This window comes from Microplitis mediator, chromosome 10 (assembly GCF_029852145.1).
Source record: "Microplitis mediator isolate UGA2020A chromosome 10, iyMicMedi2.1, whole genome shotgun sequence".
Classification (NCBI taxonomy): Eukaryota; Metazoa; Arthropoda; class Insecta; order Hymenoptera; family Braconidae; genus Microplitis; species Microplitis mediator.
The window spans coordinates 3,116,833-3,137,836 of NC_079978.1; the positions used below are offsets into that span (position 1 = coordinate 3,116,833).

General features: G+C 25.5%; 1 protein-coding gene across 6 annotated transcripts in view; it reads right to left on the bottom strand.

The window, feature by feature from the left end:
• Positions 1-1,877: 1,877 nt before the first annotated feature.
• The window catches only part of LOC130676578 (uncharacterized), a 58,747-nt gene continuing 39,620 nt past the window's right edge, over positions 1,878-21,004 (bottom strand). The window contains exons 10-14 of one of the 6 annotated variants that reach the window (XM_057482905.1): positions 17,691-17,723; positions 9,366-9,441; positions 8,297-8,394; positions 7,896-8,115; positions 1,878-7,026 (exon numbers count right to left, since the gene is read on the bottom strand). In XM_057482905.1, the coding sequence (XP_057338888.1) occupies positions 7,919-8,115; positions 8,297-8,394; positions 9,366-9,441; positions 17,691-17,723 (404 nt within the window). In that variant the 3' untranslated portion in view covers positions 1,878-7,026; positions 7,896-7,918. Of the gene's footprint in view, positions 7,027-7,895; positions 8,116-8,296; positions 8,395-9,365; positions 9,451-17,690; positions 17,724-21,004 lie in introns of all 6 variants that reach the window. The other 5 variants (XM_057482904.1, XM_057482903.1, XM_057482906.1 and 2 more) reach the window with 5 other exon arrangements.

Genomic DNA, 21,004 nt, shown 5'->3' on the forward strand with positions numbered 1-21,004 from the left:
TTATAATTTAAAATATAAATATAAATAAAAGTACAATTTATAAATTACATGAGTTATATTTGTTTTAAATGTTTATTAATTATTAAATGATAGTAGTACTTTCATACTGTCAATACATTTTAGCGGTTAATTTAGTATGAGAATGTGAAAAAATTATAATTCTGGACGTTTGAGTTGTACGCGCGTTATAATTTTTTATTTTATAATTTAATAGAATTTAAAATTTATTATTTATGATTGTTTATATTTTATTTATTATATATTTATGAATATTTCATTATAAGAGTTTTGTTAAAATTGCACGTACCACTCAGCGGGAAGAAATATTTTAGAATTTTTTGAAGACTGATGATTATATGCAATAGATATCAATATATACAGACTGGTTATTATTTATTTATAATTTTATCGGTTTAATTCCATTAATGTTTTATAATTTTATTAGTAAATAAAATAAATAAATGATAAATTTTTGTGCGCATTTTCTAGAAGTGTTTAAAATTTATTATTTGAGGTATCAGTTGCAATTACAAAAATAAATGCCTGCAAAAACTAAATTTTTTTTCTGCTCAAAAATGGATTTTTGAAATTTTTTTTTTTTATAAAATGAATCTGATTTTCATAACAGAGACAAAATTTCCTTTAAAATGAGTACCAACATCGATATATTTAAATTAAGTCAAGGACTCATTAATTGTCCGCGAATTAACTCGCGGTTGATTCGCGGAAAATATTTTTTTTTTAATATATTGATGTGGGTACTCAAATGAGAGGAAATTTTGTCACGAATTCGACTGTACTCATCAATTTTTTTTAATTACATGTAAAAAAAAAATTTGTTGTTTTTAGTAATTAATATAATTTATCATTTAATTGATTGGTAATAAAACGGTAAGCAACGAATACCTCAATTTTTATCAATTTATAATTATTTTTACCACATGTTGTTTTGACCAATCTGTATATTGTACAACTATATAATAAGTTATCTAAAGGTATTTATAAACATATGCGAGTGACAGAAAAAGTGACTACGAAATTTTAAATATTTTTAAAAGTTTTTTTTTTAATAGACTTGAGTTGCTCGTAATTCAAAAATTATCATCTGAGTATTAATACCCGTACTATATAATAATAATAAGAATAATAATAAACCATTCACAATACACAGTATGAATTGCGAGATACTCGATCGATAATTTTGAAATTTTCAGCTCGTCAGTCTGAGAGAAAGGCGCTGGGACATTTTCTGTCCCCTGTTTTCTACACTCAATCATTCACTTAATTATTTATTGACGATCTTACATTATTTTCGTCAATACACACTAGATTTTTTTTTTTAAATTACAATCAAAAATAATTAACTCATTCAAATTAAATTAAATTTCCATTTCTAAAATTAGATGCAAATTTCCATACAAAAAAAAAAGAAAATTAACAACTAAAATTTAAATCCAACATTTATTTTAATAATTTTACAGGAAAAAATTTATATATTTAAATATATGTAGTAAAAGATGACCTTCATTGCAGTACCAAAAAAAAAATTAATTGCAGAAAAAAAAATGAAAATAAATAAAAAATAAAAATAAAAGTTTTAAATGAATACGGATATCTTGAACACGTTTACAACTCCATTCATATACACATTTGTTTATTAATTTGTTTAAATTAATTATTAATTATTAATAATTAATCATTAATTATAAATATTAATCATTGTATTGATTCAACGACTTATTAATTCATAGCTTTACACACGGAGAAGAGTTATTCAAAATTGCATTTTCTTGCATTAGATCTTATTATGTTTATTTATTTATTTATATATATTTATATTTTTAATTATTTTTTTAACAACATTCCTATCGTATTAATTTTTAAATTTATCCAGCTCGCACTAGGATGTATGACCAGAGTTAACACCTGTCGGCAAAATGATCCATACTCTTCACTCACTCTATTCGTTATTTTTTTTTATTTAATTAATATAATTATTATTATTAATATAATTATAATTATAATTAAACAGTAGTAGTAATTTAAATTTTCGATAGTGATATTAATGAATAGTAAGTTTATTATTATGATATACGTACACATACATACATACATGTATTTACAACATTACACATACATATATGTATGATTACTTTTTTTTTATTTCATGTACGTTAATTAATTAATAGTAATAATTAATAATTAATAATATTTATCATAAAATGTATTTTATTTAACACATTTTTTAATTATTTTTTTTTTTATTTATTTGTACAAGTAAATTAAGAATAAGTACAACTTGGTAGCAAAGAGAGATAGAATTATTTTTATTTGTTATTAATATTAATATTATTATTATTATTTTATTATTAATATTTTATAATAATAATTATTTAAGTGAAGATAAAGAAAGATTAAGAGACAGATTGAGAAAGAGATATTTTATTATTTTTTAAACCCTCGGTTAACACGAAAGGGATCTTTGCCATGCGTTTATTTCTTTATATATTTATATATCGCATCACTAATTATAAAAGGACATATATTTTTTACGCGCTTTTGACTTTAGTTGGAAATTTAAAACCAAAAGGGCGTATAATTTTTTTTTAATCCTTAACAATGCGGACTTATGCTAAAGCTGAAAATTTCAAAAACCAAAAGGGCGCGGAATTTAAATGACCTTTTGGCTTTTGAATTTTTTTTTTTCAGTTTTTAGTTATAAAATAAATCTACGATTGGAAAAAAAATTTTACGCCCTTTTGGCTTTGATTATAAAATTTGAAACCAAAAGGGCGCGTAATTTTTTTTTGAATCCTTCATATTGTAGACTTTTTCTGCAGCTTAAAATTTTGAAAAAAAATTTTTAGCTGTAAGTAAAAAACCTAGTTTCTGATCAGTGAACTAGTACTCGATTACTTCATGAATTTGTATATCGATATTTAATAAATTTTACTAAATATAGATATACAAATATATGAGTTATCGGGTACTAGTTCCCTGATTGGGTACTGGGTCTCTTCCCTTAGAATCAGTCTACAAAACGGTTGGTAATAAAAAAAATTTATACGCCCTTTTGGCTTTATTTATAAAATTTGAAATCAAAAGGGCGCGTAATTTTTTTTTTTGAATCCTTAATCATATTGTCGACTTTTTCTGCAGCTTAAAATTTTGGAAAAACATTTTTAGCTGTAAGTAAAAGACCTAGTACCCGATCAGGGATATACAAATATATGAGTGATCGAGTACTGGGTCTTTTACCTACAGCTAAAAATTTATTTTCAAAATTTTAAGCTGCAGAAAAAGTCGACAATATGATTAAGGATTCAAAAAAAAATTACGCGCCCTTTTGACTTTAGAGAGTTTCCTAAAATTTCATAAAAAAAAAGTCCTTTTGGAATTAGTGAGGCGATATTTTTCTCATTGTACGCATATGTATTAGTTAATTAATGAATTAATTAATTAATGTTTACATTAATATTATAGTTAACGATATACAACATATGTAACTGAGGCGGTGGATTAAAAATGAGGGATTACGTGTAGAATAAATGTAATATGTAAGTGATATTTTTAATAAATTTTGTTAAAATTTAAATTTTATAGCGCGACAATGCACGAAGGGAATTAAAACCTCAGGCTCATACTTAGAGTTGGTATCGGCAAAGACTCCGCTTTCTGTGTACTTAATATTTAAAAACGACACTCGGATTTTATTGAATACTCGTCCAGTTTTATTTCGATAGCAACACACATTTAAAATCTTTAACGCTAGTTTTTATTTATCATTTTTTTACCATTTTATTCCTTACGATCCCCAATGCAATTTTTATTTTAAATAAATACCGCTATTGTTATTATTATTTATTTATTTGTTGCTGATTTCTCACTCTTCTCGCGTGGATGCGAGTGCATTCGATGCGCTTTTAAAATAACGAGCGCTAATTTTATTATTTAAAAAGGGACCGAAGTGTCATGGCTTAACATTATTATTATTATTAATATTATTATAGTAATTATTATTATTTATATAATTAATCTATAAATCCTCACATCATTTATTTTTAATTAATTCATATTTATCGCGAGATTCATTTTTTTTTAACTGCAGCCGTCTGGAGTCTCGATACGTAACATCCGTTAATTATTAAGGACATTCTCAGACAATTCCCTCCACTTTTTGAAAATTTTCCTTGAGCTGTCAAATGTGTCAACATTTTATCAATTAATTAAAAAAAAATTGAAGCCTTAATTGAAAGAAGGAAAATTTCCTGAAAAATAATTTTTAAAAAATTACTTAGTTGTCATCAATTAGAAGTCAAATTAAATTTGGAAAATAAATTTCCGTTAAATTTTTGATGTTCATGATTAGAATTTAAAAATTTTTTACACTGAAATTTATTTTAAAACTTTTGTTTTCTAATTGATGTCAACTGCAAGTAATTTTTAAAAAATTTTATCCCGGCGAAATTTTTCTTTCAATTAATACTTCAATTTTTTAAAATTAATCGATGAAATTTTTGATTACCGAGCTGTCAAATGTATCAAAATTTTATCAATGAATTAAAAAAAAATTGAAGCATTATTTGGAAAAAAGAAAATTTCCCGAAAATTAATTTTTTAAAAATTACTTACAGTTGACATCAATCAGGAGTCAAATGAAATTTGGAAAATAAATTTTCATGACATTTATAATTAAAATTAAAAAATTTTTGACATTGAAATTTATTTTCTAATTGATGTCAACTGCAAGTAATTTTTTAAAAATTTTATCCCGGCGAAATTTTTCTTTCAATTAATACTTCAATTATTTAAAATTAATCAATAAAATTTTAGATGACTGAGCTGTCAAATGTGTCAAAATTTTATCAATTAATTAAAAAAAATTGAAGCCTTAATTGAAGAAAGGAAAATTTCGCCGAAAAAAAATTACTTACAGTTGTCATCAATTAGAAGTCAAATGAAATTTGGAAAATAAATTTCCCTAAATTTTCAAGACAGTTATAATTAGAATTTAAAAATTTTATTTGACTTCTAATTGATGTCAACTGCAAGTAATTTTTCAAAATTTTATCCCGGCGAAATTTTTCTTTCAATCAATGTTTCAATTTTTTAAAATCATTCGATAAAATTTTGATGAACTTGTCAGCTAAATGTCATTGGATATTTTTAAAAAGCGGGGGTCTGAGAATGACCTTAATAATTATTTATTATCTTAAACAATAATTAATGAAATAAATTCAGCATGGATAAATAAATACAGTCCATTAAACAATTAACCTGAGATTCAAATAGCGATATTGCACTTTTATGAGATTATTTAAAAAGAAGAAAAAGAATATTAAGAATTGTTGTTTTTTTTTATTTAATTTGCGTTGACTAGATTTTACTTGATCTCCAATGATCTTATCACAATTCCGAGCTCGTATTTATATTTTTTTAAATATTTTACTAATAAAGGTTAAAGTAATTAGTCAAGGTGAAGATAATTTTAATTATGCCCATAGCTAATTAACGGCAAGAAATAAAATACCCTTTTTTTTTTTTCAACGCGATTTTTAAAGGAAAAAAAAATGTGTGTTTGTAATGGCAATACTGCGCTTAATTAAACTATTTCTAATTATAAATAACAATTAACCGATGTAATTAATAAAGAAAAACTCAGAGCTCCAAACGGCGTTATCAGTAATGAACAAGTAAACAAACAAACAAATAAATAAATTTAATTAACAAAATGTTTAATGAGACTTAAAAGTTGGCATTATTTTGCAGACCGACACTTGTACTCAGTAAATAATCGTGGTCGCTTGTATTTCTCGCGTGTACGTTTAATGAAAAGGTGTTTGTATAATATATGTATATTTAATTATATATATGTATATATATTAAATAATAATAATTATTTCTCAGTAAGCTTGAAGTAGGAACGAAGGTCCATCCACCCGCGGCAGACCAGCTGCCATTACGGTGTGCAATCATTGAATTATTATTTTTTAACTTCATTTTCATTAATAAACCATACATACTGTCACTGGCATTTAACTTCCGTCTGTATATTGCTGGGCGTGTGCTCTGTTCTCGTCGTGTGTGTTGTGTTGTGTTGTGTTATGTTATGTATCCTGTATTGTGTATTCTCTTGGGACGTAACGCGATATACGGGAATGTCTATTTGATGGCTCCAAAATGTACATACATATACCCTACATATTTTATTTATACACTAACTAGCTATGGATACGCAAAGACAAATTTGTTATTGAAATTAATGCGGGATCAGAAAATCAAAACTTTTTAATTATTTAACTTTTGCTGCTTACACAGAAAAAAAATAATTTCTTGGCACAATAAATTTTTTCTAGTCCTGAGAAAATTTTTTTTTTAATTTCAAGGTGCAAAGATTTTTTTGCGCCAAGAATTTTTTTTTTCTGTGATAAGTTTTAAATCGAATTTTCTTTTGGTAAAAAAAATATTTAATTGTAACACCTGTCTTAGTTTTGAAATAATTTATAAGAATGTAGTGTTTATAAGGTGGGCGTTGTTCATTTCTGACGTTTTACTAAACTTGTATTTCTTCACGCACGCGTGAAAGAATTATGCATTTTTATATGTACATTTTAAAACATCATTTTACATTCTCATATATTCGTCTAACATGTATTATTCACCTTGACATTATATATATATATGAATATATGTATATGTATGCACATAAATATATATATATATATATATATATATATATTTAAAAATGTATGTATGGATGTCTGCGCATGTATTTTAAGTATACGAGTCGGTGATGAGATGTCACGTATCCTTTTATTCTTCTTTTTCTTTTTCTTCTTTTTTTTTTTTATAATTTTTTTTGTTTTTAATTTTTTTTTAATTTTTTTAAAATTTTTTAATGTTTATCCTCTTGGTTATCTGGTTTGGCTCGATGCAAATACAACGGCTATTTCTAATTTAGGGTAGACGAGCAATGTAACATTGATGATTTTAAAGAGCAATGAGATTTTAAAAACTCATTGTCACCTGGAAATTAAAAGTCAATGGGTTAATTTCATACAGTTAATAATTTCTGTAATAATAAATTCACTTTTTTTTTTTTTTAAAATAAATCAGTCAAGGGGGATAGCCACTGTGAGGATCGAAAAAATAGGTGATTTTTTTTGACTGGAATAATAAAGGAATTTGGGGATCGGGTTTTTTTTGTTTTCTAAAGTATACATTGAAGATAATTCTCCTAAATTTTCATTGAAAAATATCATGTTGTTGCAAAGTTATAAGCATTTTTGTGGAGCAACAAAAAAATTTCCCCCACCACGGTGTCATCTTTAACTCAAAAACGGATTATCAGAAACAAAAAAACCAAACGGCATTGTAATTTGTATGCATGTGGTTATCTTTGCTCATAGGGGATTTTGAAAATTTGAATTTGAAAAAAAATGGCGACATATTAAAAATTTTTTCGTTATTTTTTCTCATTTTTTTGGATTCAAACAGCCCTAAAAAATCTTAAAAATCAAAATTTTCAAAATCCCTTGTGTGCAACTATAGCTAATGAATAGACGAATACGGCAAAAAAAAAGTTGCGAATCGGGTGATATTTATGCAAATTACAGATGCCACCAGTTCAAAAAAGTAGTTTCGAGAAAAATGCGTTTAAAGTTTTTAGTCGATGCAGCGGTCAGTTGACGCGCTGTCACAAAAATGACTATAACTTGAAAAATATTCGGAATTTTCATATAAAACTTTAGATATATATTTTTGAATATATACACTTTGATTTAATAAAAAAAAAAAAAAATTTTTTTTTGAAATTTCACAGTGGCTATCCCCCTTAATTATTCAATTAAAACTTAAAAAAAAAAGTAAATTGTAGTAAAATAAATTTTTTTTACCTCAAATAAGACGTTTATGAGACTCACGAGTGGGGCTGAGGTGTGCACTGGTCCCGCTTTTCTCCAGTAGCTGCTGCCGCAGGTTTTATCACGGGTTTTTCTTCATTTACTGGCGTAGGAGGTGCGTCTTTTCGCGGTGGCATTCTCTCGTTTATGGCATCGAGACCCTTGGCCTCAGCGAACGACGTAATTTTGTGGTTCGGTGAGAATCCTTGGAGCGCTGTAACATTTTATTTTTATTTTATGCCTCTACTCAACTTATCTCATTCTCATAAATATTTAACTATTTTATCTTAATATATAAAACTATATATTATTGATCATCGCTTAATGCTTTTATCATATATATATATTTTTTATGTCAAATTGTCCAGACTATCTTTATTGGCTTTTAGTCTTACCGTTTTTCAGAGACGTCTTGCCACCTGACAGTGCTCCCAAAGGAAGAGCACCCGTGGGCGTAAGTCCTTTCAACTGCAATACACTCTCGCTCTCCTCTCTGAAATTAAATTATCATTATCAATATTTTTTATTACATTTATTAACATTTTTATAATAATAATAAGGTTCCATGACAACTGATCCTAGACAACTGATCTCACGATAATTGATCCCACAGACAATTTCATAAAATAATTCATTATTAATTAATTACTATGACATGAGTAAATAAATTCACTGTTGTAAATATAAAAAATTAAGTTAGTTGTTGATAAAAATCAATTGACGATGGGATCAGATGTCGGTGGGATCAATTTGTAGGGATCACTTGTCGTGGTATAAAATTGTTGGGATCAGTTGACGGCACGACTAATAATAATACTACCTATTATTACTAGGGTCAAGATTTTTGCCTTATTTTTGAAAAGAATAGTTCAAATGTTTGATATTCCGGCGAAAATATTGGTCTTACAGAAAAAGTTTTTAAACAAAAGTTGTAGGAAATTTAGTTTTATTAAAAAAATGTCTCTTATGATTTTTTTATACGACCAATATTCTCGCCGTAATTCAAAAATTAAGATTCATAATGAATGATTCAAAATTTTGTTAATTATGAAAATCTTAATTTTGAAATTACGGCTTTCTTATTAGTCCTAAAAAAAAATTATATCAGACATTTTTTTTAGAAAATTATATTTCCTACAACTTTTGTTTGAAAACTTTTTTCAAAAGACTAATATTTTCCTTGTAATATCAAAAATTTCACACCACTAATTATTAATTATTTTTAAATTAACGCGAAATCCTGACCCTAATTATTACACTGCAAAAAATTTTCGAAGTGAACGCAGATTAAATCTGTAGTGAATGCGGAGAAAATAAATTTTTATTTACTTAATACTCCGGAGTGAAATTTACTCCAAGGGGAGTTTATTTTAATAGTAAAACTCCGAATCTCAGTGAATGTGGATTTAAATAAAATTCAAATCACTCCGAATTAACTCCCGATTTTTTATGTGTATCATTTACCTGAGGACGGAAAATACTCGTGCCATTTTTCCAATCGCTCTGATTTTGTTCCTGATGACTTCCTTGCGTAAATTCGCTGCTGCACCTATTTAATTCAAATTTATTATTAAAAAAACCTTCTAAATTATTTTAATTAATTAATTCAATAAGGAAAATTTATTCATTTAATTAAATTCCACAATCATTAATTTTTTTACCCGCGAAATTTAAAAATTCGTGCTCCTAAAATTATTTTACATCCTCATACTTAAATATTAAAAAAAAAATGAATGGATAAAATTAATAATAAATTTTCCTTGATATTTAATATGACTACAATATATGCCCTTATTAAATATAAAATTGCACAGTATTTATTAAAATAATTAAATTTAAATCGGCAGAATAATTTATGAAAATCACAACGTGAGCTTTAATTTAATTTTTAAAAAAATATGATAGTAATAAATATTTAAAAAAAAACACGTGGCGTTATTCGGCGCGTAAAAATATATTTATTATTTTAATTACTGCGTGCATTAAAAGCTGCACACGCTGAGTGTTTAACAGATGCATTATACATAACATGCGCATGCAGTACAGGGAAATAATTTTATATATATTTTGTAAATATATTTTTTTAATCACATGATTTTTTATTACAGTTTTTGTTACTCGAGTTTTAAAAGAATTTTACTCAATACGAGTGCAAAAGATTCTGATCTATTTGATCCCCACGAACTATTTTATCAAACGATCGGAGTTTTTTGTTGACTCTACTGTCCGGTTTGAATTTTTTTTGAACGACCTAGACTAGTATTACAGGAAATTCTTTTGATACAAAGAGATGTTCGCTCGTATAAAAAGTAATTACACATAAAAAATAAATTTATTTGTAATTTTATTTATTATTTATAAAATAAAGTTGACTAAAAAGACCGTACTGATATTAGGACGGGAAAGTTTGATCGCATGCTCATGAATTCCAGGCGATCATGCCCTAAATTGTCGTATCTCATTAACGAGGAAACTCGATATCCGTAACGCTCTCGATTTAATAATAATCAATACACCGTCACGCATGCAGTAAATATATAACGAAAAATATATACTTTAAAATAGAGATAATATATGATATTAAATATATTAATGTCGATATTGAGTGTAAACCGCAGAGTACGTTATTGTTTTAATTAAACTGTTTTTTTTTCTTTTATCTAAAAATAAAATTTTTTTTTTACGCGCAATAGAAATTGATTTTTTTTACAACCGCGGTCTTTTTTTACTCTAAAATAATAGGGATGTGCGAATAAAGTTTGAATGTAATCGATTTTTAAATTTCAATTTCAAATATTTAATTCGCGCTAAAAAAATTATAAAAATATTTTGAAAATTTACAAGTACTGATTTTTTAAATTGTTGAAATTTTTCACACATCCCTAAAAATAGTTACACATTCTCCGTGCTTTTTTTTTCATGCTCAACTACTTGTGTCTAAAAAAAAATTTTTTTTATCCCATATTTAATATGATACTGAAGTTCGCCATGAAACTGAAGTTGGCAGACGTCTAATAATTTTTGGATTTTTTTTCAGACGAGAAAACATAAAAAAAAAATATTTGAAAAAATTGCACCTGTAGTTTTTTAAATTTTCTACATGTACATATTTTTATATTATTTTTTTGCAATTGATTTATTGAAAAACGAAAATTCAAAAATTTTTAAATGTTTGCTAACTTCAGGATCATAAGTTCGCCAATGTCAAATGATTTTCGGATTTTTTTAAAAACGATAAATTACAAAAAAAATAATTTTAAAAAATTGTACCTGTAGTTTTTTTAATTTTCTACAGGTGCATATTTTTTTTTTTTTTTTTTTTGTAATTGATTTGTTAAAAAAAAAAATGCGAAAATTTTCAATTGTCTACTAACTCCAGGACCATTTTTTAATATGATCCTGAAATTGGCAGACATTTTACAATTTTTGAATTTTTTTCTACTAATTAATTACGAAAAAAAAAAACTAAAAAAATGCACGTGTAGAAAATTAAAAAATCTACAGGTGCAATTTTTTTAAATTATTTTTTTTTTATAATTTGTCGTTTTTTAAAAATTCAAAAATTAGTAGACGTCGGCCAAATTTAGTATCGTCATTTAATTTATATATTTTTTTAACAATTTTTTTATTTACCGACTACTAATTAAACCGCCAAATATTCTAATACAAATAATTACTAAAATCAATAATTATTTAAAAGAAAAAGTGAATAAATAATTTTATAATTTTTTAATTTAAATTGATTTTAGTAAATTTTGTGTAAAATTTGAATAATTGAATATTGGCCATTGAATAAATATTATTTATTATAATTATCATACATTTAATTATGGAGAATATAAGTAAAAAAAAAAACTCACCGTACGCGTTTATTATTGGGGTGAAATTCGATTGTGAGCACGTTGGGTAAACCATTGGACCACGTTACAAGGTGTAATAACGTACAGTTAGCGGCGGTGGATGGCAACGTCAACGGCAAGTCGTGATTTAAAGGACAGAAGTACCAATGTGAGAGCAGCACCAATTCACCCATATTTTTTTTTTTTTTTTTTTTGATTTTTTAAATATATATTTACACATATTTAACATATATTTGTTTAATTAAAAGGGTGATGGTATCGTGGCGATACGTGATGTAGAAGTTTATCAGCGACGAATATATATTGAAGTAGAGTTATAGCGAAGGTAGAAGTGTGGAAATAAAACAACACATAGAACAGACAAAAAAAAATTTGTGCACAGCATAAGTAATTGCATTCTCAAGCTAGTGCTAATTATTATTAATTATTTTATATTATTTAATTAAAGGGAATTACTATATTATATATTGGGTTTAGATTTTTGGAAAAACTTCTAGCAAACTTACTGAGACTCCATTTTTTTTTTTTTTTATCAAAATAATTTTTTGAATCCATCTTACAAACGGAAAAAAATGGAGAAAAAATGCACGTATTTTTATTATGCAGTCAAGCAAACTTGAAACAGGAAGTGGACTTACCAAAAAATTATTTAAGCCTTTGAATTTTTTATTCTCTACTATAATTTCTATTTTAGACAAATAATTTTTGTTACGATGATCGATAGATTTTACATGGATGATATTTTTTGAAGTGCAGCATAATAATTTTTTGAGACTCAATTTCCTGTTTCGTTTCGTCGACAGCACGGCTGCCCAATTTCAAAACACAGTAAGGGACAAATTTTTCAAAAATCGATTTTTTATTATTTTTAGTTCCAGTGAAGTCTTGTGAACATTTCAATTCCTATTTTGGGAAGTTTACGGTTTCCGTGGTGCCACCAATACTGAGAGAAGAATTTATTTGAGCCAAATAAGATTTGTTTCAGGCAAATAAATCCCATATTTGAATGGACCCAATCAATACTTATTTGAGACAAAGATATGGTTGATTTGAATGAAATAATAATTTGTTTATGGTTAACAAATGTGTATTTGAATGGTTGCACTGTAGCGCCATTTGTTAGCTATAAACAAATATATGTTTTAATGAAATAAATCATTTTGTTCAGTCAAATAAATCTATTTATTTATCAAATAGCTACAACTTCTTCAAAAATGGACTAATTCAGACGTTTTTTTTTTCGAAATTTTCATCTTTAAACGCACTTTCCGGAAAAAAATACAAAAAAATTGGATATTAAAATCTATGAAATATTTAACTTTTTTTAAAAAATCGCATTTTTCTCAAAAAACTAAGCGAGATATCGAAAAATTTTATTCTTTATGAAAGTCTTATTTTGTCGAGTACTACAAGAACTCATGACTATAAAGTTAGCAGACATTTAACAACATTTTCATTATTTTTAACAAAAAAATAAATATTTTAAAAAATTGCAGGTATAGTTTATTGAATTTTCTACATGTGCATTTTTTTATAAATAGATTTTTTTTATTATTTATCTATTTAAAAAAATTTATTTAAATTTAAAATGTCTGTTAACTTTACTGTCATCAAGAATTCGCGGTCATTTAACGGCGCCACGGAAACCGGAGAATCCCCCATATTTCAAAAATTTTATTTTTGCCAGTTACTTTGTTTCGAAATTGGGCAGCTGCAGCATAATCAAAATTTGTACATTTTTTATCTTCATTTTTCTTCGAGTATTAAACAAATAAATTTTTTTTAATGATTTTAACTGAGTTTATCAAAATAATACTCAGTCAATAATAAATTTTAATAACCATGGACTGGATAATAATAATAATAATAATAATAATAATAATAATAATAATAATAATAATAATAATAATAATAATAATAATAATAATAATAATAATAATAATAATAATAATAATAATAATAATAGATTGAGCGAGTTAGTTGCCTGAGGCAAATTATGATTATTCTTTTAACAATTATACAATACCCTTTTTACAATATAACATATATATGTATATATATATGAATATGTATATTTAATAATTGTAAAAAGAATAAATGAAATCTACGCGAATGAATACATAAATCTTTTTTTATTCATCAGTTATTAGAGATTTTAATTAATTAAAAAAAAAAAATGGAGTACTCATAAGATTTGAAATTAATATACAAAAGAAAAAAGTAATAATCTAATGAATTAATTAAATGAAATTTTGGTTGTTAAAAAAAATGACTAGTTGTTACGGTAAAATATAGTTGTGCATAAACATATGTTTAGAGAAGCTTCCTGTAAAAAAAAATAAACTCTCAAAAGAGAAAAATTAGATTAATGAAGTTTAAGAAATACGTCGAGGATCATGAGATTGTCATGTCACGTACACAAGGACACAAGAGCATTTACTGATAAAAGTTTTACGTTAAAAAGTTTAAAATGTGAGTAGAAATTTTTCTTGCTCTTGGTAATATTATTTTAAGGAAAACTCGACAAGTGGAAAAGTAATAAAATAAAATATGGGGAATAATAATATAAGATACTTGGAAAGTATATGACCCTTGACGTCGTTGAGTAAAGAAGAGCGAACTACAGTACTCGAATTATATTTCAAGGGATATTATTATATAATGTATCTATATATAAATATATATATAATATGAAAAATCGTGTGTATTCTCTACGGGGATTATTCTGTTCGTGATCAAAAGAAATTTCTTAAATAAAAAACTACACGTTCTTGGATTACGTTAACTGAGATAATAAATTTATATTTATATATATTAGAATTTATCTGGACCTTTTTTTATATAATCGAGTTTTGAAAATAAATCGAAAAAAAATTCAAATGAATTTACTATTTTTTATAAATAAAAAATTACTGATCCTGAAATTAACAGACGTTCAATTTTCGGATTTTTTTTTTCAACAAATTACAAAAAAAAAAAAAAAATGCACATTTAAAAAATTAAATAAACTATAGGTGCATTTTCTTCAAATATTTTTTTTTTCATAATTTATCGTTTTGAAAAATAATTAAAAAATTATTAAACGTCGGTTAACTTCAGTCATAAAAATTAACAACAAAATTATGATCTTGAAGTTAGGAGACATTTAACAATTTTTGAATTTTTGTTTTTCAACAAAACAATTGCAAAAAAATAAACTAAAAATATGCACATGTAGAAAATTTAAAAAACTACAGGTGCAATTTTTTCAAATATTTTTTTTTTATGGTTTATCGTCTAAAAAAAAATCCAAAAGTTATTAGATGTTTGCTAACTTTAGTATCATAACAAAATTTGGACATTTTCAAATTTTTTTAAAAATTGAGTCGCTAAATAATAATGATAAAGTTAATTTTTTTTTATTTAAAAATTTCAAAATGGACAACTCAGTTATAAATTATTGCAGGTTTTTTTGACACGTTTGAATTTGAACAGAAGTATTTTTGAGCGGGAAAAAAAATTAAATTGAAATAAAAAAAAAATGATGGATACTAATATATGTTAGCTATCAAATATATAAAGAGAAATATATATTACATATAAATATAATTTTACAAACTAATTTTACGTAAAATAAAATAGATACGATGTGACATGCAGTTGGATTATTTAATGCCCATATAGAAAAGTTATATAGTAAATTAAAGAACATAAATATATATGTAGATATATATATATATACTTTTAATTAACTATAACACTATACGTGTACCAGAATATTAAATTAATAATTAACATATCTTACTATAATAAACTCGGTATATATATTAAATTACCCATTATTAAATTTAATTAACAAAATTTTAAACTAAAATGTTGAGATAAATTTAAAAAAAATTTTAAACTCAGAATTTAAAACTTCATAGCATCAGATTTGTAATTTAATTTTTTAATAACTTTTCTATACGTCAGGACTAATATGATAATAAATTAGATAAAAATAAAATGTAAAAGTAAATGAATAAAAAAAAAATATAATATAATGAAACATGAGTTGTGATAAAGCTGAGTAACTGTAAAAAATATATAACAGCTAAAGAGGCTTGTTACAATTGTTTCCGTATTTGAATAATAGTTAGAGGATTTGAATTTGAATTTAAAAATAAAAGCTCGAGGTTAAGGCCAGATGCGGGGAAATGGAAGTGAAGTTTTGATATTTTTTAAACCGACACGTTTTAATTCTTTTTTTTTTTTCAACAGATAGACAGATATAGATTTAGATGGATGGTTGATTTAAGTATAGTTGAGTTAAATTTATAAAAAAGTTAAGGCGGAATTGTAGAGCCCGGGCATATCGAGAGTAGAGCGGAGGTTAAGGAGGGATGATAGCACAGCCTCGACGGGGTTGGATGCACGCTGGAGACGTCGTTTGCTAGTAGAGTAGGGGACTAACCCGGGATTCAAAGGGTTGATCGATGCCCGTGGGTTTTGTCTCTTATCTCCAGTACTGTTTAAAACTCCTGTTGGTTTTATCGATTTTTAAATAAAACATCCCCTATTACATATTTTTTTTTCTTTCAATTCGTCTCCTCTATTTTCCTTAAATTTTATCCCTAAACAAAACTCTAATTACTCTTTAATTATCACTTCAATAAGTCTATTACTTATTGTATAACCCGATTAATTTTATCAACGTACGTTTATTTGTAATTTATATTTTTTAATCACGATACCACACATGGTTAAGCGTTAGATTAAATCAAATAAAAACTTTATCAACACGACACACGGGTTAGTAAAAATAACTTCAACAAATAAATTCTCCCTATACTTTTTTAGTTTACTAGTATTAATACAGTGTAACTTTGCCCACAGAGAAGTGAAAAAAAAAATTATTTATTTTTCTTGACTAACAAACAAATAAATACAAACTTTTTTTTTTTAATTTTTGGGTGAAATAAGATAAATGTGAGCGTGTGAGCGGTAATAATTTTGACGCGTGCAACGTGGACACAATTCAGTGCCAACGATATATATATACATAATTGTATTCATTATATATATACATATATTTAATTTAATTCAGTAATAATTGAGGCGATGAAATAAAAATAATAAAATGAAAAAATAAAATCCAAGGATTTAAACACGAATAGTTTATATATATATAGAGATTTATATATATATATATTTTGTTTAAAATGGAAAATAAATATTATTATGCATAATAATAATGAGAGTATAACATACGTGTGAAAACGTTCGTGACGAAGTCGCGCTACTGGCTAACGATTATTTTCATTTATATTTATATGTTATACATTAATATATGTATATATTCACTAGTTTTACTGTAGATTTATTCAGGAATCAGATTATTTATGCACTTTAAAAATTTAAAATATAATAAATATTAATAGTATATATATTTTTTTATTTGTTTTTTAAAAATAAAATAAATAAATATATGAGTTAAATAAAATAGAAATAATTTAACAGTCGATGAATGTATGAATTGCAAATTATAAATGTATATGTATATAAATATAAATAGTTTTTTTTTTGTATAAATTTTTTTTGCATAAAACTATTCTAGGCGACGAGTTTAAAAATTTAAAGCCAACAATGATTTTTAATTTATGAGACAAATATATAAGAACAGCAAATACGTGATACGTGATACGTAATGGGTAATATTTGAATTTGAATAATTTATAATTTAACAAAAAAAAAAGTTGTGTAATGACAGTAGGTAACAATGAAAAGCGGATCCAGCAGCAAATAAAATAGCGACAACGACACGAAACGTAAACACGCGAATTAAATACAACGTCCGCGTTAACAGTCGCGATTAAGAGAATGTAATTTATTGGTTGGCGGCAGTTTAAATCACGTATGGTATTGAGTTAATTTTTTTAACTTTGCAATGTAAGTCATCAAGCGGACTTACCATTTTTTTTTTGGACAACGACTTTGGCTGCGACTTAATGGGGTTGGAGTTTCCCGTATCAACGGAGTATTGAGTGGTAGTAGTAGAAGTAGTAGAGGTAGTAGTAGCATAGTGTCGTGCCGATTTAAGAGGAGTCCAAGGCCAGTGTGATTGACACAAATATAATAAAGAAGGAGTACGATAAAAGACAATAAAGTGCAAATCTGGGCGTGTTTTTTTTTTTTTTCAATATTTGATTAAATAACTTGTGATTAAAAATTAAAATTTTTGATAACTGCATTGAAACTTTTAATTATCCGTTCTTTATAATATTTAACGTTAGAATTTATTTTATTTTATTTTGAGAAAATTACTGCAAGCGTACAAGTAGACTTTTATTTTTTGAGTTATAAAATTTTTTATGGTCATGAGTAAATAAAAAAAAATAATATCACGCTTTTGTCAACGAGTGCGTAAACGAAAGCGTGTTTTGTATAAATAAAACAAATTAAACTAACGTGCAAGTAATAAATTGTATGAGCATTTAACTTGGAATGGACAAAAGGGTCATTCCAATCCATATCATAGCCAGCAGAGGAAATTGGATCTAGCGTTTAATCAATTCAAATAATATATATATACACATATAAATGTATATATATTTTGGTATTGTGTCCATGGTTTGCACTATTAATGTCAAGAAAGATTACTATTCATATTAAATATATATATAAAAATTATTGTTACTGATAATTAAGGACAGGATTTTTTCCTTAATTAAAAAATGTGACAATTAATTATTGAGGATATCAAATTTTTGATATTACGGCAAAAATATTGGTCGTAAAGAAAAATTTTTGAAGTAAAAATTGTTTAAAATTCAATTTTCTAAAAATAATGTCTCTTATAATTTTTCCTTAGGATTAATAAGGAAGCTGTAATTTCAAAATTAAGATTTTTATAATTAACAAAAATTTGAATCGTTCATTATGAATCTTAATTTTGGAATTACGGTGAAAATATTGGTCGTATAGAAAAATTTTTCAAGTAAAAGTTGTTCAAAATTAAATTTTCTAAAAATAATGTCTCTTGTAATTTTTCCTTAGGATTAATAAGGAAGCCGTAATTTCAAAATTAAGATTTTTATAATTAACAAAAATTTGAATCGTTCATTATGAATCTTAATTTTGGAATTACGGTGAAAATATTGGTCGTATAAGAAAATCATAAGAGACATTTTTTTTAGAAAATTAAATTTCCTACAACTATTGTTTAAAAACTTTTTCCGTAAAATCAATATTTTCGCCGGAATATCAAACATTTAAACCATTCATTTCAAAATTAAAACAAAAATCTTGTCCCTACATAATAATATTTTTGCTTAATTAGAATTTGAAGTGGAAGATTTTTAATTAGGAGCTAAGAGGGGAACAAAATGAATATATATATGAAATACAATAATGATCTTTCTTAAGAATATATAAAAAATAATAATAAAAGTTGCAAGAAGGCAATTTCGAAATGAAAATCGATGGAGCGAATGCTCAAGTAATATATATGTAAATATCTCATTTCCTTTAATATTTCCTAGCATTTAATAAGCATCCTAATCATCGTATTCCAGTTCGAAGTGTGAATTTATATTTAGATGGAATGGAATGGAGGTCGTATTTATATTAATAATAAATAATAGTAAACAATAAATTTTAATGACCGATGCATTAAAGAAAATAAATATCAAACACTTATGGCTGATGGTACGGGAGTTTAATGGGGCGCATGTTGCAGGGGTTTTAAAAAATAATAAAAATATTGTCGAGCATGAGAAGCCGAGGCTTCATTTAATGGATGAAGCGGATAAAATTATTTTTCACTAATACGGTGAGTAATAAAAATAAAAAAAATAATAATAATAATGGGTTGAAAAAGTGTATTGAGTATTGAGATAGTAGACTGTAGCTCGGGTAAAACAAGATAAATAATGTTTTAAGAAGCAAATATTTTATGAAGAATGTGGAGAGAAAATAGTTATACTGTTGGTTAAATATATTTATATATTTATATATGTACACGAGATAATAAATAAAGGAGAGAAAAGTTGCGATAAGAGAGAGATAAATTAGAAAATTTTTTTCATGTGCACTATGGTAGCGTACGAAGTCTATGGTAATTTGTGTGGTTTTAATATTTAAATGTATGTACACAGTGATAAATAAATATAAATAATAATAAGTTGGTAAAATAAAGGCGATAGTTGAGATGTGATAAATTTTAGTTCATGTAGATGTGGGTGATTGTGATTGATTAAGCGTTTTAATATTAATATTATTATTAGTATGATTATGAAATTATTACATATATATGCATATATATTTTAGGGGTGTGCGAGTAGTTCGAATTTACGAATTATTCATATTGAGTCGAATCAAATAATTCGAAGTTTTGAATAAGGTAAGACCTAGAGCTCGATCAGAGAACTAGTACTCGACGACTTTATGAATTTGAATAAATGTATTTAGTAAATACACAAAAAAAAATAAACTACATAAAGTGATATAATAAAAAGATGAATAAATATGATAAAGTGATTAGATACTTAAGAAATTGACGTATTATAAAATTTATTATTTGGAATGTTGAAATTCATGTACCTGAAGATCGAAACGTTTTTCGCGAATGAATTTCGCGTTTTTTAAAAATGTTTCGCATGTAGATGCTTGTATGTCAGTTAAAAATCTTAGGCTACCCTCAACCTCCAGAACTACCCCTTAAGCAGTTAGTACATAATTTTTTTTCATTTTCGTGTCACGAAAAACGTTCCGATCTTCAGGTACACTAAAATTCCCCACATTTCCACCTAGATTCCGGGTTATAATTTTTAGTTTATTTTTTTTCGTGTATAGATATAAAAATACATGAGTAATCGGGTACTAATTCCCTGATCGGGTACTGGGTCTTACCTTAATTCAAATCCGATAATTTTTTTTGAACTTAAAATTTTAATATTTTTTCCAACAACTCAGATTTTTATCAGAGGTAAATAAAACTCAAATCTACGAAAAAATTATTTTTTGTTACTTTGAAAACTAAACTCTCGATTAAATAAAAATTGAATATTTCAAAGCTGATCGAAATTTTCTTAATTCAAATCGAGTAATTACAAAAATTACGAATAATTCGATTCGATTGATCCCTTATGATATATATGCATATGTATATATGATATGATATGATATATGAATATGTGAGTGATATATAAGGCACAGTCGATTGATGTTTTCTTACCATCTGTCCGTACCAGCGTAAAATATGTAAACAGACAATTATTATAATTT